Source organism: Myzus persicae, unplaced genomic scaffold (genome assembly GCF_001856785.1).
Source record: "Myzus persicae strain clone G006 unplaced genomic scaffold, MPER_G0061.0, whole genome shotgun sequence".
NCBI lineage: Eukaryota > Metazoa > Arthropoda > Insecta > Hemiptera > Aphididae > Myzus > Myzus persicae.
This window is the reverse complement of record NW_019100470.1, coordinates 380,509-400,122: the sequence shown is the minus strand read 5'-3', so window position 1 is coordinate 400,122 and position 19,614 is coordinate 380,509. Positions and strand designations below refer to the sequence as shown.

General features: G+C 30.0%; 1 protein-coding gene across 16 annotated transcripts in view; it reads right to left on the bottom strand.

Annotated features, from left to right (window-relative positions):
• Window positions 1–2,210: 2,210 nt before the first annotated feature.
• LOC111043130 (oxidation resistance protein 1) overlaps window positions 2,211–19,614 on the bottom strand; it is a 171,229-nt gene continuing 153,825 nt past the window's right edge. For 12 of the 16 annotated variants that reach the window (XM_022328036.1, XM_022327984.1, XM_022328043.1 and 9 more), the window contains 13 exons: window positions 19,476–19,614; window positions 19,208–19,412; window positions 18,697–19,040; window positions 18,474–18,619; window positions 17,256–17,441; window positions 16,615–16,769; window positions 16,383–16,548; window positions 15,613–15,823; window positions 15,354–15,443; window positions 6,604–6,763; window positions 3,592–3,713; window positions 3,311–3,480; window positions 2,950–3,085 (listed from right to left, as the gene is read on the bottom strand). In XM_022328036.1, the coding sequence (XP_022183728.1) occupies window positions 2,950–3,085; window positions 3,311–3,480; window positions 3,592–3,713; window positions 6,604–6,763; window positions 15,354–15,443; window positions 15,613–15,823; window positions 16,383–16,548; window positions 16,615–16,769; window positions 17,256–17,441; window positions 18,474–18,619; window positions 18,697–19,040; window positions 19,208–19,412; window positions 19,476–19,614 (2,230 nt within the window). Of the gene's footprint in view, window positions 3,086–3,310; window positions 3,481–3,591; window positions 3,714–6,603; window positions 6,764–15,353; window positions 15,444–15,612; window positions 15,824–16,382; window positions 16,549–16,614; window positions 16,770–17,255; window positions 17,442–18,473; window positions 18,620–18,696; window positions 19,041–19,207; window positions 19,413–19,475 lie in introns of all 16 variants that reach the window. The other 4 variants (XM_022327993.1, XM_022328001.1, XM_022328009.1 and 1 more) reach the window with 4 other exon arrangements.

Below are 19,614 nucleotides of genomic sequence, written 5' to 3'. Positions count from 1 at the left end.
GGCCTGTAACTGTTGATGTTTTTTTCGTTCCCCGAAAATTCTCCTAGTTCTTCCGTAGACTTGCTGAGCTGCATGTGTTCTAATCGAGTTGGTGATCCGCACCTTTTATTTATAGACACGGTCTTGTCAATTGTGATGACAACATCGCTCTAGCACCGCTCAGAGCCAACCGTGAACGTTAACTAAGCAGAGCCACGCCCATTGTCGTCTTTGATTGATCCTCACACACGACGTTGCCCGGTATCATCTTTTACTGGTACCGGTTGTCGAGCATGGCCTCGGCCCGCATTGCCGTTGCTGTTATTATGGCCAATCATTATTTGATTCTATTGGGTACATAACTTCATATTTGTTTGATAATAACCGCACGGATTGTACCAATAACCCAATATATCCGTGTCGCTTGTGGATCAGCCATGGATCAGCAAGACTATTGGTCTCGTTGCGTATGTACAACAAGCATTATTCCATTATAATTTATCGTTATTATAGGCTTATATAGGCTTAATGTCATCATCACTCCGCGGCGTCGTCGGTTAAAACAAAAAAATGTAAAAAGGTTTAGTGTCATCAAGACGGTGGCGTATCTAGGATATTTTTCTAGGGGATGATATGGCCAGAACTATTTCGCATATTTAAGGAATCAGGGAGACAGATATCCCCAAAGATAATCCATGGATTTCATAATTATATCACCAGTATTAACAATATTACCAACACCATCAACAACACTACATAGTTACGACAACAGTTTTGAAAGAAAAATAAGAAAAATGAAACGAACCAAAAAATAAAGGCTCTTGGGGGTTATATATCACCTAGATCTCCCCCCCCCCCGTAAATACGTCACTGTATCAAGAATAGTTAATCGGTTGACAAGTCTGTTCAATATTTGCAACCGGAGACTGGGCCGGTCAGACAGCGCTGCAGCTCATTATGTCTATGTACAGATGGCGGGAGGGTTGTAACTTGTAGTGCCTGTCTGTATCTTCCAACGTAAACAACTTTGAATGTGTCAACCTATATTGCAGAGCTTTACCGAACGATCGGCTTCGATAATCCGATCGAATGTTTTCGTTAACTCGTGTATCGATATTGGCCAAGTGCCTAGCCCGACACATTATGGGTCATGGAATAAGGTTACTAATGTTAGTTTAAATAAACGACAAAAGTCGCACAGTATAGTTTACAATAGGTGCTTAGGTACATATATACACAGGTACTTCAAGTAGCATGAATGCCGACATCGACTGTTAACTTCATAAAATTAAACACGTTAAGCATTCGAATGAGTTACAATAATATAATTGATGTATGATGGAGTGGGCAAGACAGGAGACAGGTAAGAATAACATGGTTTTTTTTTCAACGTTACATTAACTTTATTTTTCACGTCAAAATCAAAATAAATCACTTGCGCAACAGTAACAATTATAATATAATGTTTTTTAATTTAATTTTTAATTATATATATAAATAATACCGTCTAAAATACTTAAAAAAAATATATAATAATAAAAGAAATTAAAAGAAAAGAACAAACACAAAGCGCATTCTAAGGCTTTTTTTTTCAAAACTGGTACGCGCAACAATAATTAGGTACAACCGTCTGGTTCGCCTGCAATCGTTTATAAAATTATAATAAATACACAATAATAATGCTATCAGTAAAGGAAAAGAAATAAAATAATTAACATATATTTTATCTACAATGAAAAACAACGATAAATAAATTAGTTACGAGTTACCGGTATTTATCAAATATAAATTACGATGCATTTCACTAATATAATAATATACTTTTCATAGGTATTTTGTTTTAATTCACTTCCTCACTCAAAATTCATTTTAATTGCTTTCCACTTAATCACTACGAAATTGACTTTGCTAGAGGTACAGTAATTTTCTTATAATATTATAATTATTTTTATATATATATATTATAGTTAAAAATCTAAATCTTCTTAAACTAAAATAGTTTTTTTACGACGCTCTAGCATAATTTTTTTCTCGATAATACTACATTAGGCCAATGCAAGACTTATCACAATTATTAATATTATATGGATATATTTATTTAGTGTATATCTTTTACGAGTTTTTTTTTATTATTTTTACTTTACTTTAGTAGTACACGTATAGTAATATAATATGGTTTAAATAAATTTAATAATCTAAGGACTACAGAGCCCAACTACCAAATCAGTGTTGCCACAACACAATAATAATACAACGAATAAAAAAAAAAAATTTATCGAGAGATTCAGAGACATGATAAAGGCGGGGCGGGAAAAATTGAGTTTTTGTGATTGTCTAACGGTTGCAGAGATGGGGTGGATTGATTTTCAAAAAATATTGTTTTAGGCGCATGAAGTGCTCACGCGTGCGATGACTAGTGGTCCCTGGACACAAGAGATACAATTTTCTTTTTTCTTTGATATTACAACAAGTGGTTTAAAAAAAAACATAATCAGTGCTGCCGCATATGATTGTTTCAAGGATTTCAGGTATGGACAGGCAACACAGAGTCGACTCTTAGAACTCTCGGCTGAGACTAGACACTAAATGTTATTACAATGTTATACATTTTTCATTACACATAGGTATATAAATTTAAAAAAAAAAACGATAATAATAACACTATGTAACTACTTTTTCGTATATAGTATTGAGCTAAATAATATTGTATTATGTTATTTTTCTCCTATTGATCTTTTAGTATTTAAGTTTTATATATATACAAACAGGTACAACAGAGGTGGGGAACAGAGATGATGGAGTTTCGGTGTGGTAGAAAATTATAAATAAATAGCTTTTTCGCCATCGCAAATGATTGACGAGAAGTTATTATAATTTAGCACCCTAACAGAAAAAAATGAATGGTGAATTGTATGTGTGTGTGTTTGTGTGTGTATGTATGTGTTCGCGTAAAATTGGTTTTTTTTTAGTTTATAGGAACGCCCAGCACTCGAGGATCTTGACAACGAAATCTTGTTCGTTGACTAAGGGTTCGTTGCCGTATGTGTTGCACGCTTCGGTCCGGCCTTGGTTCAAGTCACCATCGAGCCATAAACCAAATTTGCCACTGTGAAAAAAAAAATAATCGATTAATCATAAATATCGTAGGGCAGATAAACAGAGAGACAGTGGAGCCTAAACTAAACAGAAAAAGTAGCAGATATTTACATCTACCATCCGAAAATCCCTATACGGAGGATACATTATTTTTTAAAATAGGTACTATTTGCGGCTTCACTGGATCTGTATATGGAGAGATACAATTAGTTTCAAATAAATATTGTATACTCACTCTCCTGCTCCGATCGACAGGCTCTCGTTGTTGCCTTTTATAAAGTACATATTGTCACCGGTCCAGTTGTACACCTGAAAGTCGGGACAGAATGTGAACAACAGCGATTCGCCCGTGCCATAGAAATGGTCGCTCATCTTCAACGCACATGACGTCAACGCTCCGAACACCTGCAGTAACAGTGGTTATGGTAAAAAAAATGTGGACAATTATACGACATGTGCGATGTCACGTGAATGAAATTAGATTTACAAAAAAAAAAAACATAATCTGCCACTCACGTTGTTTTGCGTGTCTTGGATGACTAGGAGTATGGGACTTTCGACTTTGCTCATTTTACGATACATGGAGTTTAAAGAGAAACCGTGTTGTAGTGTGCTGAAGACCAACGTCCACATATATCCTGAAACGAGAGAAAAAACATATTATACACAACATACAAAAATATTTATACATTAAGACAGAAAGAGAAAGAGAAAGAGAGAGAGAGAGAGAGAGAGAGAGAGAGAGAGAGAAAGACTAACAAGGCAGAAATTAGATCGTTCGACTACAATTTAAATATTTCAAATCAGCTGGAGAATCTGTCCAAAAGCAATATCGAATTGATAAACTATTTCATACTAAATATATAATCACAACAGCGATAAATCGATATCACAAATCTTATAAGTGTTATATAGTAATTATAATTACTATACGAAACAGGCAACAGCCGCAGAGTACCATACCTACTAAACCCACAGTTTAATTAGGTGTGCGCGATTGAAGTAATACAATTATGTAACGAAAACCTATAAGCATAATTTTATTTAAAGTTACTTTGACGAAAAAAGTTATTTTCCCGGAATGAGATGCGGCGTTAGGCCAATAGTAAAAGCAATACTGAATCAAAAAATAATAAGTGATAAAAAATAGTTACAATATCACAAGCTGCAAAACATAATTTTACTCTTGAAACATGAATTTATTTGGTGTGCTCGGCAGAATTATTTGATAGGGCTAATCTCTCGTAAAGCCTACCTACATGGTCTCCACCTATGACGAGATATATAACAGCGACGATGATGATAATAATAACAAAAGCCTTGGAAGTCGCACATATACACAAATAAAATAACGTCAAGAATACACTCAACTGATACAGAGTTATGTACCTACTATGGCTCCGGCAAACTTTTCATGTCGATAAAAAAAAATCAGCAATTGGACCGACGACAACGGGGGCACACGCGACAAAGGACAGGAAACCGTCCATTATTAGCGACACAAAAGTCTGCCACCGTCGCCGCCGACGAAGCATAACAATAATAACAACAATAATAATTATAATATACGCAATTGGGTCTTATAAAAAAAAAAAACGAGAAAGTTAACTTATCCATTTTTCAAGTTTTTAATCCATATCCTCCCTCTATACTTACATAATTACCCTTTGTCTTTGTAAACGATACAACTACTAAAACTCTACTACGACCATCGTCTATTTTTTATAAGCCAGTCAAAAAAGAGAAATATTTAACATTTAAAAAAAACAATTTGATATTCACATCTGTAAGCCCAGCATGCATAATGCATAATGAGTTGACTTGTAAAAATAAAAATAAAATGTAAATGTTGTTACATGGAGGTTTTTAATTTTAATTCGACTGAAACTGAAACGAACAAATATTTGTCTTTAATAGTTTACCTAACTACTTAAATGCTATCTTTCAATTTCAACTTTTTTACATCTTACACAAAATAATGTACATTCAAATATTTACTATATATTTGCTTATCTAGTTGTAAGTATACCTACAGAGGAAGTACAGTATATAACTAAGCCAGAGAAGGTTTTTTAGTCAAATAATTTCCTTCGGAGTTTAATATTATATAGTTGTGGACTTGTTTTAAACTTTTATGGTATCCTATTTGTTTTCAATTTGCCTGATGACACTCCAGGATTTATTAATTTGAAGCGACGTGGCGGTAAGTCCAATCATTTAGAAACAGTATATCTTCATAGAACTTAAAAGTAACCTTCAATAATTCACTTTGAAACAAAAAAAAAATATATAATGATATAGGTATAAACCTACACAGACGATTAAATGCGTAAATATCATATTTATCAACCTTTAAAATTGAAATAGAAGTCAATTTATTAAACGTCAAATTTAATAAAGTTTACTTTAAGCCTGTAAATATGTATAAAAAAATTGAATTATAAAGTTCTTATTTTTAAAGTGATAATGAAAACAAAAACTAATCTGTTATAATATGGACGATATCCAAAAAAAACTACATATATGCGCTTATATTAAATAGATCTGAGTAGGATTTAAATAGAATAATCGTTTAGAATAAACAAATCATGATGGTCGACTAGTATTTGGTTTGCAATTTTAAAGATGAGACACATTTAAAACGGATATACAGCGACATCGAAACAAAATAAATTCACGAGCACGTTTTATTTAAATTTCCTGTACATGCGGACGACAAAAATAAGATTAACTACTATGGGTTAATAGGATTATTAATAATACGATTAATATTGTGTTTAAATTAAATTGCAAAGTTTTATATTATTTTTAATCTGCAACATTATATTATTTATCATCCCTGAAAAGTGTGCATTCCCACGAGCTACGGCAAAATACAGCGTTTAATTAAAAAAAAAAAATTAAAAATAATACACTGTTTATAATTAAAATGTCATATTCAGCAACTGAGGCATGTTTAAAATATATAAAAATCGTGTTCATGTTTGACAATAAAATATGGTGTAGAGGAGTAAATATGATGTGGTGGACAAGTAGTCTTGATTGATGAAAATGGAGAAATAATAACTTGTCGACGTTAAGACTAGGGACGATTAAGAATAACTAGACCAAGGATGAAATGTTTAAAAATAATATGACGCCATATATAAATATTATAATGAATAAGTTTTATACGTAATTTTATTATATAAAGCTAGTTTCTCCTTCGAGACTATACATTGCGCGAAACTGTATTTTGAGGTGTATTTAACGGTATAAGGAGGGGAGATGTAGTTTCCTAATGAACTATTTAAAATTTAAGCAAATACCACCTATAAGTAATATTCGTGTTGTTATTTAAAAAAAAATTGTGACCCAACGTAAATAGCGAGACAATCGAACATAATTACACGTGTATTTAGGGATCTATAGATATTTCGGTTGTGTAGAAAAACCATAGGACCAATAATAAGACTCGACGTTAAAAATATTTATTGTGTATAAGTCAGCATATTTGTTATATTTAATAATAATAGTAATAATATTTACCTTCCGCTCTGGCCGGCAAATGCCTGCTAAGCTGTTTCCTGTGGTCTTCGGTCAAGATTTCAGTGATGCCATGCAAGTCGGGGATATACGATTCAAAGTCTAATGAATTGACGCTAGTCGCGTAGAAGGCCCGACGGAGTTCATCACTCATAGACAGCACCTAAATACGTGTAAGTAAGAAAAAACCGGTGATTAGAATCATGTGCACTGTACTACAGTTAAAGCGGGATATGCCCGACTATATATATATTATAAATATAGGCGGACTTAGGGGCAAGCACAGGGCACAAGTATAACGTTCAAAAAAATTATTAAGGACTACAAATAATTATAAGTCCATCCAAAAATCAAATTCTAAGTTCGCCTATACCTATAAATTCGTACATAATAATATACACGGTCGAATAATGCATTTCGTCGAACGCGTAAAAACTAAAATTTAATATAACACAGTAATATTATGATAATTTGCGGTGCAACAATAATTACTATATTAATAAATTATTGCAAAAGTACATAATATAACGATATAATATTATGTTATCGGTGCACTCACATACACAAATATATACACATTCTATGTATAAACGCATGCTCTATATAAACACAACATAACACATAGGTATATATAGGTAGGTAAAGTAAACATACGTTAAAATATATCGCACTGCCCACAAGTACTGCAGCGATCGGACATTACGACATAATATTGGGTAGTCTATACCTACATTTACAGCCCATGTATCTCGAAGATCTGAGGCAAAATGTAATTTTAATGTGAAATGTATGCTACAGATCTTCGTGATACACCTATAATATTGTATAAAGGTAGGCAGATATTATGTAGGTAGGTACAGGTTACAAACAGAAGATGAAATGTAAAAATGTACGTTCACATGCTTTTTATACATTACATAATATACTTTGAAAATTATCAACAACACTACGCCGTAGGTAAACTACAGCAGGTGCGCTTATAATATAGGTCACGCGAGTCACACAGGTTTATGGCAAACAAATATTTCGGTATAATATAATATGTATAGTATATACAGTAAATTCGGATTTTGTTTGTTTGTTATTTTGTTGACGAAGTTCCTCTTTTTGTTTGCATTGCAATGGTTTTGTGATGGAGTAACTATAATCATATAATTCATACGGATAACCAAAGTCTAAGCTATGAAATAATAAATGCGCGTAAAAAAGAAACAATTAATATACAATACTATTATGATAATGATTATTGATGATGTGTGATGATTGTTATAAATATAAATAAAATTGAGCATTTTGATTATTTCATTTGTCCATATATATGTAATGCTGGTATACTGGTAGGTATAATATAGGTATTCGTTTTACAAGCCGTGGTAAGATAATAACAAACTATAAAATAAAATAAGACCATGCAAATATATAAATATAATACCTAGAGATGAAGGTTTAAAGTCACTGAAGTAACAATAAATATTACGGTAATTTTCATGATTGAAATAGGTAGTTAATTGTCTAGTTCGGGAACTACCTATAGATATATAATATATATATTGAAAGTTAAAAAATGCTATGCGACATGTATATATCAAGTGTAGGTACGCAATTATAAATTGCATGATTAGATTTTTTGACCAAAACATTTACTTACATTTAAGCAAATGCTGCACCTTTCCTATAACCGTTGTTAAATGATATTTGAACTCAGCAGTGCCAAACACAGATAATCTCAACATTTTAAGTAAGTGTGGAAATGCGTAAAGCATTACTTTAGATATTGCAGGTAAATATGTTATGAACTTGTGGGTTTTTATTGTAATATAAACATACCTATTATATTATTATCTAAAAGAACTCAATTTAAAACTATTAAATTATAATTTTTTAACTATAAATAAATCATTATTTCGTGATTTCACGCCTAAATAATTTTATCACCATAAATAATTGTTTTTAATTTTGAAATACACATCGAGCACATTATGCATACAAACAAGTTTTATTTTTTAAAACAAAATTGTGCACAAAGTTAATTACCTAATACAATTTAAAAAATTTTTAAATAGATAGGTAGGTACTATAATACCTATATTATAATACCTATACTTATCAATTCTAAGCGTTATAGGCATTTTTCAAATGTGACTACTCTATTTAATATGTTTAAAAATATGTGAACTATACCAGGTGATTCATTTAAGTGCCTATACTCATTATTTTACAATCTTGCCTTTTTTGAAAATATTATTTTTACATAATTTTATGTGATTCAAAAAAATTCGAATATTAATTTGTATTTCAAATATGTTGTTTTCCAGTGTCGTCAAAATATTATATACGAAAAAGAGTTTAAAAAAATATAGAATATGAACGTGAATATAAAAATGAATCACCTTATATATATATATTCGATATCGCACCTACAACCTAGAACCTTCATGCGCTGTAATTTAAACAGTTAAATTTAATTTTTGAAATATTCAGACTAGTTACATAAGACTCACCTTTTTCGTCTAAACCAGTGGTTCCAAAACTGTTTTTGTTTACCACCCACTAAAAAAAATTACGTTTTCCTTCCAATAAGACAATAATTATTCTAAAAATACACACATAAAATAATTCGTACAACGATAATGTGACTGCAAAAGAAAATGAGCGTCGATATATTTTACACAAAGCCATCATAAAAAAAAAAGCCACCGCCCACTTTATAACCTAATGCCTCCCAATTGAGCTTATAACTTCCATTTCCCCGGTCACTATCGCGGCGTAAATAGAGAAACACTGATGTAAACTCTTAATATTATCGACACATCAAAGACTGATGCGAATAGTAACATAATACTATGAATTATTACCTACGTAATATCGTAGGTAAATAACAAGAAAGAAAAAACAATAAATCAACGCACAAAATATTTAACCGCTAGATGGCTAGGGGCACAACTTGAACATAAAAAAGACCAAAGGTTTGTATGGAAGGATATTCAAACGATGTTCGATAAATTAGTTCATCCTGTTGTGTGAAACGCACGGTTGACCACCAAAACAAAATCATACGCACTTTATAGAAACACTTGCAGTGTACCTATGAACGTCAAAAATCTAGAGAACAGACGGTCAACTATAACCCCGAATGGTCATAAATCTCATAATAACAACTAATAAATTAAAAAACGAAAACACAGCATAGGTTACACACAACAAAAGTGTTAAAAGATCATTATACTTCATACACACAAACGGAAACCACGGGAGGTTACAAATCGTAGTTATAATTTTTTAATACATACAAATATTTTAAGATAATATCGGATGCGAATACCAAAGTGAGTATTGAGACTTATCCAGGGCGTTATCCTTAGAAATGTGTTCTCATATTCTAAAAGCTATTTTCGTTTATTATATCTATTGATAATTTTACTAAATATTGAAATCTTCATAATTAGACGAAATAATAACTAGATAATAGTATACATTAATTCTAACCGAACAACTCATATATAAATGTCAATTACAGCACAATATCTAAATTAAAAATTAAAAATTAAAAATGCTATGAATAGTTGTCAAAAGGTTAAATCGTAGAATTTTATAACTTCTACAATATGAGTCGTGAAAAGCATATAAAAAACAGATTGGATAAAATCAATACTAACTATAATTCATCGATCAATGGTTTGAAATAACCTAATACAGGATACGCAAATTAGCATACTTAATATTGTGTTATCATTTAAATAAAAACAACTTAAATATTCAAATATATTTATATTATATATATATATGATAAATTGTACGCATATATGGTATTGTTGGGAAAATAATTCAATAACAAAAGTCTGAAGGTCAAATGGGCTGGAACAGACAGTGCATAGAAAAATGACTGTCATTAAACAAACGGTAGAACATAAAAAATAATGTGAAACAGACTAAACTAAAGTGTTCTAAACTAATTAAAAAAATGAAAGTACCTAATATATTATATAAATACACATCAAAAATAAGTTGTAGAGATAACAAATTTCCAAAAAAATAACAATAAGACTATCATCTATTTAAAATCACAATTAAATATCGATATATTGTTTACACTGTACAATTAATAAAAATAATAAAATGTAGGTAATTTTGATAAAATCCATTCGAAACTACGGAACACAGTAAATGCAAACTCTATTCTTGTTGTGGAAAATAACATCACAATATTGAAATATTCCAAAGAAATTAAATTATAGACTATAATATCACTGGGCCCCGGGCTAACCAATACGCGGTTAGATCATCCAAGGTTACAATGAATATACGAAACACACGATCGTTTAGTTAGGCGCTAAGAGAAACGTAGACATTAGAATCCAAAATCACGAGATTACGATACAAACTTCAAATGTTGATAACGTACTAGATAACTTAAAATATGTCGGTTTTTTCGTATGTAGGAAGAAAAATATCATATACCTACTTAGTACTAACACAAGTGTGTTTTCACTGTAATAAGAATATTAACTATTCGCCAATGTCTTTCGTAGGTCAACTCTCAAATTAAAGAGACGTATTATTGGCGTCATTGCTACTGAACTTAGGAGGATAAGACAAGTAAGGTCAACCTATAGCACCCGTATTTGTCATCTCTGCCTTTGTTGCGAGTAAAATTCATGGCAGGCACTAAATTATAGGAATAAACACCGAAGAACACTCGTATAATATAATAATCGTTAAAATTAATATGTAAAATGTATAAGATAAAAGTATAAAGAGATAAGGTAAAGAAAATATACTTAAAAATAACGAACATTTGAGTCTAAATAAATATGCTTGACCAACATGTGAATAGATATGCAAAATAAAATATTATTTAATATCATATAAATATGGGTACCAAGTATGCGCAGTAAACACAAGACATCTTGTACATAATATTATACAAGTAACTGTGGTAAAAAATAATAACTACAATGTTTAAAATGTAATTATCTACTAACTTTTATAACTCTCTAATAACCGTAAAATAACGCTATTCGGAATCTTTAATGTAAGATTTGATGCATAAAATAAATAAACATACATACAATATACATACAGTGATAATGAAACGTATAAAAGTGAAAACCTATCAATAATTGAAAGTTCAAACTCAAAAGAAGGAAAAACAAAATATAATGTCAGACACTTGTATCAATACGTCTAATAATCACATATACATTTAAAATATTCAAATAATACCTACGACTTGGGATATTTCCGAGTAGTAAAAATAACCATTTATTTTTTATGTTCAATCAAAAAATACTCTTTTGGTTAAATAACTTTGCTGAAATATTTGATAAATTTAAGTTATTTATTGAAATACAAAGCACAGCGATCGGTTATAACAGTGTATTTACGTTCTATTTTTTTTTTATGAAGTAATTTATAAGTTATAACTCGTAAAAACGTAATAACTACGATTGGTATTAGATTATATACTTAGAATTCTCAATTAAAAGAAAAAAACATATCATGTAATACTATTTTAAGTCTCGGCGAGATTTAAAACTACGGAAATCAAATTAATTACTAAAAAAATTATATTATAAACACACTGTCACTATAAAAACAAGTAAATAAGATTATTCAACAATATTAGAATTTCTAGATATTAACAAAATAATATATTAAATGATAATTTAGTTCAAGAATCATTCAACATTCACTAAACGAAATTGTATAAAACAAAAATTTAAACGCCATACTATAATGATCAATCATCAACACAATTTAATTTGTTTAAGAAAACTCATACAGCGTATTATGTTTTTGGTATTGTTTACCAATACGGTTAGGTTATAAGTCATTATATAATTAATTACTAAGCGTATTATTGATTTACTTTGCGTTTGTTTAATAGTTGTTGCGCTTTTTTCACAAATGCTTTAGTGGACGCCAATTTTGTTTTTGACGACTTCCCAAAACTATTCATGTTGTAGTAAAAATATGAATGTCTTAGAAATCATACTGCATCACATCTGAGACACTTTCATACTCAAATTACAACCATTAATGTCAGACGTAAGTAATATAATAATATACACAAATGTGATACGTATAGCGTATACGTTAAGATTTAAATCGAAATAAAAACAATTATTACTATTTTATAGTTATTTAATTAGCTTAAAACACGTTGACGATTTAAACAGAACGAACACAGAATGCTTTATGAAGCTATTGCGTTTAACTACTGATTGGGAAAACTACATGCGCTGGTCACCGTGACAGCTGATTGTGAGCGAGTCAATTTTAGAAAGTTCCCTTCTACCGACCTCTATTGTTTATGTCTCTTAATCATCATATGCATTTAAATATTATTAAAAAAGATTAATCTATAAATAATTGTTTATAGTTTTTTTATTTCTGTAAATTATGTTTTCTATAAGTAACAGATAACCTACCCTATTACTGCAGCACGTACAATACATATCCATAGGTACGATTTAAGTTGCGAATTGTGATTTAATATTCTTCGTCTTATTTTAATAATTTTGTTTTAAAATAACAATACGTTATTAACTATATAATTAAAAAAATACATACATTTGTGTAATTTGTAAATTAATTTTAATAAGAAAAATATCTTCCTATTTTTGATAAAATACCATTTTTATGTTACTATAATGTAGTTTAAAAATAATGTAAATAATAAGTATTTTGATCGTTAGGTAGCAAATTATTAATTCTAAATATTAATTTTATCGTTCTCCAGTAAGTACTTATGTTAAAACGAGGAATTAAATTAAATGCTGCTGCATAATTTTAAACTTTTAGGTCACGGTTTAACATCATTGGTAATATGATTTAAACACAGATTACTTAGGTATCCAAACTAAGAGGAACTTAATTTAAAGGCCATGAATGTGCATTATATGTTTTATATGTATGATAAATTGTAATTATATACATGTTATACATTTATATCAAAGTTAATAACAATAAAAGTAAATTACGATGTAGTGCTTAATTGAATTATGAAAAATTGTACGTTTTCAGAATAAAGGACAATAATTGACACTATAATATATACTAAACTAACCTAACCTATTTGTAAAGCATTATAATGAATATTCTAGAAATACGAGACTTAAGCCAATTATTATTTGGTATAAAGTCTAACAATAACAGACTATCCCTATAATAACAAAGTCAGCTAAACTGGGTAGGATAATAATATTTTGATCACTATGAAATGGGTATTTATACAATTAAAAAAACATGTAATAAACATAATCACATTATAGGTTCCGAAAACGATCTCGGTTTACTTTATCATGTATGAGACCATTTAGGACAATTTGGAACACAACACTCTCTATAGTTGAAAAAATGACAAGAAACAACATACAAAGTTTAAATAATCAGGCAAAATACACAGTTGAAGGTCAGTAGTTTTAATTAAAATCAATGATAATTTATTAAAATAAAATAATAACGACTGAATGGTTCTCGAATCTCCCCGTAAAAATGTGGTATTTTTTGAAAAAAAAACGATACTCACGTGTTTCATTATAATTTTTGTTAATTATGGAAATTCTGAAAATAATTTATAATCTGCGTACAATTTTCAATTTGTGAAACCTTTGGAACACGTTACAAACGTGTTTGGAATTAGTAACGACAATACGTATACCATAGTACTTTTTGGGATTAAGTAATTCGATTAGGGTCAAACAAATAACAAAGGACTCATTGTTTGGACAAAACGTAGCGGGTAGGTATGTGAAATGACCAACACCACGAAGGACTATTGCGGATAATACGACGACGATAGGTATACAATTGAAACCGACTCGGACGACCTAACACAAGACCTGCGCGATAACTGTCACACTGGAAACTGAAAAGATTATCACGCCGATGAGTGGGCGACATTAATGTGATCGACGGTAATCGTTAGAAACTATATTGTATACTAATCCGGTGTCTCACACACGTCCTGCTATGGACGACGTGATGGACCGGTCACGTAATTGCATAGACCAAAAATGCTCCCCTTCCGCGGTCTCGCGAAAGCGATATTATAATATACAACAGCCGCAGGTGGATTTGTGACGTCAAAGCCTGCAAATACGATTTTTGTAAAAATCATACTTGGGCTGTTAACTTTCATTCCGAAAATCATTCTAAACTTGGATTGTTTTGAGCAACAATAAAAATAAAATTATCCACGACTATAAAATACATAATTAACCTAACCTTTAGGTACACCTAATTTAATCTAGTAATCATTCATGTCACTACCGTACCTACAATAAAATTCGTTAATTATTTCTATATTCTATAGTGGATAAATACTGATCCAATAAATTTTAACAATGAAAGCAACTAAATAGCCTAAATTAAGCACTAAACTATGTTAAAAGCCTTTATCAATTAATAATCTTGGTGTTATAAAAACTAAAGGGTACATTACAGCTAAAATGTAAAAGCACCAAACTTATATAAGATAATGATAATATAATCTAAAAATATAATAATTTCGAAATGATATAATTATGTGCTAAGTATTAATTGTGCAAATTTGCCATCAATGGCTCGACAAACAGTTCAGTATTGTGAAATAATATGCTTACTAATAATCACAGCTATAATGCAATGATGTAAAATGGTCAGTTTTCTAAGATTACATTTGGAGAAAAAAAATTGGCCATTTACATTATCACTACCACTATGTCCGACTAAATAGCAAATTAGGTCTCTGTTAATAACTAACAGTATACCTCGTTATTAGCCTGCGAATCTGACGATCCGAATTGATCGGCCTGAGTCTTCAGCATCGAGTACAATTTTGAATATGGCGCTTTTAACACCTTTTATAGAAAAATATTTATTTAAAAACAGGGGACACCTTGTAATACTTAGTTACGCATATAATGGCACATGAAGCTAAATATCATGAATCATGGATTATCCATCAATGTAGATTGCATTATATATTTAAGATTTTAAAAAACTAGATATATAATTATAGGAACTTACCTCCCAAGACTCTCGTGTGAGATCACCAGCTTCACTTTCATTACGGTCTAGCTTTTTATCGCTAGTATCATCAGGTGGTGTTTCCGCTTCTTCCCACAGTTCTGTGTCGGATTCAACCAACTCGAAACCACGGCATGCAACTATTTCTTCATCTAAGTCACCGTACAAGAGGGGGACCCACAACATTAGAAAACGATACAAGTCATCCACCCTAAAATTATAGGTAACTCAAAATTATTTTTAATTAAATTGACAGAAATGCATATTAATTTCACTTCAAATATATTTAAGACTTTTCAAAAACAGGCATAAATTAAAAGTTAATAGCATATATCACAAAATAATCTCAAAAAATAAAAATAATAATTTAATGTTTGTAAAACTATTCAAAAATAGTTTTTTATAAATTAAAATCTAATAATTTAGAGAATCACAAATCTTGTATGAAACAATAAGTCAAGGTTCTTGAACAATATTATGCTTTATTTATACATACCAACAAATATTATTATCTGTTAGTTCTGTTACATTTTTGTCTGTTTTTAGTGAATAAGGAGCAAAAATATAACTACTTTTAAATTATACATAGATCTTACAGTGATGTATATATAATATCTTACAGTAAGTGATCAATACAAATTGTATTGTCCAATAATAAAATTATTAGTTTTTAATTTGTGATTTTATTAAAATTCACTGCAAGACTAAATCAAATTTATGTTAATAGTTCACTGTAAACAGTAAGTAGGTAATTAACATAATAACATTACCTGTTTCTAGGAACACTAAACCAATATTCTGGCTTCATCTTTTTTTTGCCATATGACATGATAGGCGTTGACTTTGGTATTTTTTTGTCTTTTGGTTTACCCATTCGAAGCCTTAAATAAAGAGGTGGTGGTTCTTCAAATGTGTGGACGGGTCTTGGAATTAATTCTGTTGAGTAAAATATATTAGTTAGTATGTATTTTTGTATGAAAATAGTAAATACTCTGCACTCACTTTCAAAAGATACAAACAGTTCAGGCATGTCATCTACAGATACCATACTTCGATAATCTAATTTAGGTTGCGTAGCTTTTGAAGAGCTCTGACTATCTGAACGGCTGTTTGAGCTATTGTGTTGCTGGCGTATAAAGGTGGTGACTGATGAACGCCTTTAATAATCATAAAGACTTGTATTAACAAATAATATAAAAATAAAGTAAAATTTGATTATGTACAAAATGTATATTTTTGTTGTAAACATAATAACTAATAATCAGCAAAGCTTAATTATAATAAAAATAAAAATAATATTTTAACATAATACATTAATAAAAATATATTACTGTAAAAAAACAAAGCAGTTTTATAATAATCCAAAATATATGTAAATTAAATTAAATTATATCATAATTTATAACATATGATAGGTAAATATAATTAGTAATTATAATAATTTAAAAGTGTACATAAAGTAAATTGAAAAAAAAAATAATTGTATGGCATTCTAATGATTAAAATTGATGCACTACGACTAGAACTTGCACTAAAAAAATACTACATTAAGTGGTTTTGGTGGCAGGATAAGGGACACACATAACATCACCATGATATCAATGACAGATAGACATTTAGGGGTACAGTGTGTGACCACTTACCCTACGCTGTTAATAATTGATGACGGCGAGAAGCCAGCAAGGCCTTCACGTTTAGATGGGGTGGCCGAAGGCGGGGCGGGCGAACAGTCCTGAGGTGGCGGGAACTGGAATCGCCCACTCTCCTCGCTCGGTGTTTTCATTAGGAACAGACCCGAACCAAAATCAGTCACCATGTTTATTGGTGAGCTTAGCAATAATACAAAATTATCATCATATCCTCATACTACACTTTTTAATTAACTCTGGTTCAATTTGTTCTCTTCATAGTTTTCTTATAAATACTAATATTAACTAATATTAAGTTCATTATTTAATAAATTCAATCCCCAAGGTCTTGATTTTTAGCTTATTAGTGAGTTTTATAAATTTTCTCGTATTCGATCAATCTAACACAGAGAAGTGAATTCTCTCTTAGTTTTCTCTATTATTAATCGTCAAAGGTAATAATTCAAAGGAATTAATTGGAAAGAAATGTAAAATTTGCAAAAACTTGTGTAGGGAAAAAATTAAATAGATATTTTATTATTAACAATAACAAAAAATAAATAAAACACTGTTAATAATACAAACTACTAATGTAAGCCCAACTAATATTATAATTGTTGGGTAATCTACATTTCACTTCAGTGTATAATTATGGCAACAAAAATTAAAGTTTAATAGCTTCAAGTCAATAACGCTTTCAAATTAGCATTAAATAAATGCTTAAATACAATTGTTGAGATAAAAAATTGCTTTCCCAAAAAGTCCAAATAATAAAATATAAATATATAAAGCTTATGTTAATTATTATAATTAAGAGGGATTTAATAAATAATAGTTATTTAATATCTATTCTCATATTGATTTCAAAATGAAATAGACAAATTTATAATAAAACCATAAATTTATATAAAAATATATCCAATACACTTATATTTTGGATATGTTTTTAGAAATCTAAATTTTATTTTAACTGTATAATATTTTCCTTATAAAGTTCAATAACACAAACAATAAAATATGAAAACTATGGAAGCTTCTCCTACGGAGATGCTAGTTAAAAGTGTGTAATAAAAAAAGTGTGTGTATACCCTAGTACGCATTTTATTTACAAAAGTGCCATGTTAAATAAATTATTATATTCTACAATTTTTTATTCAATGTATAAAAGATGCTTAAAAATATTAATAAAAGTGTTGTGTTAAAATTTGTTTTAAATTAAAAATAGATATTTACCTTGAAAAAACTTTAGAGAACACACTGGATGAGTGAGATAGATGAGATGATTCAGCAGAAGATGGAACTGACGGTTCTTTTTCGCTATCTTTATCACCCGTAAATCCTTCCATCCAAGATAAGGGATAAGAAAGCCTTTTCAACATCTAAAAATATGTATATTATACTTGTTTTAATCTTTAAGAAAATTTAACAAAATCGGTATAGTAATAAAATACTCTACCTTATTTTTTTTAGTTTCCTGAGCCTGTTTTTCAGCTTGTTCATCAACCTTTTGAATCTCTATTGCACCTGCAGAATCTTGTTCCTTAGAATCTTCTAAACTAAATGACACTGATGTAGTTTTCTTTTTACGTAGTTGAACTGCGTCATTAAGATGGTCAGAAGACAATGGTATGACAGGCACTGGTGGAAGAAACTCAGATTCTGATAAAAGTATATCAGCATCAGAATAAACAGTTTTACGAGGTATTGGTAATACAGGTGGATCTCGAATATCAATGCCTGAATCATGACATGATTGCTTTACCAGATAACCACTTGACGGTTCAGAGTCTTCAACATTTTCTAGGATACATAATTAATACAATCATTACTATAGTTACTAATTTATGACTCCATATATAACTCCAAAAACAACATTATTGTTAAATTATGAGGAATTTTTTAACAAGTTGTAATTAATAATTTATATCATAAGCAAAAGTAATAGATGCATTTGCAAAATGTAATACCTTGCACTGCATGATGAACCGGAGGTTCGTCATCAAGAGATCTGACTTTATTTGGCATTGCCCAGTGTTGGTCAATCGAAGATTGCCTGCGCTGTTCCATATTACGTATACTACAAACAGCATCTTGTTCTGCTGACATCGAAGAAAGTGGCCTATCATCTTCATTACCAATGTGTTCAATAGCCAATTCTTTGTCTGATCTCTTCTAAAATTAAAATATTATATTTAATAAATGAATAAGTGGACAAAAAGTTATTGAAAAACTAACCAATGCATCATTAGATCTATTCATAGGACTTGGTGTGACTAAATCACGGTCAAAAGCTTTTGGAAATGCAGCTCCATCATTTCTCTGTGCGTTGCATGAACAAATGCTACCATCTTCTTCTTCATCTTCAGTTGAAGAT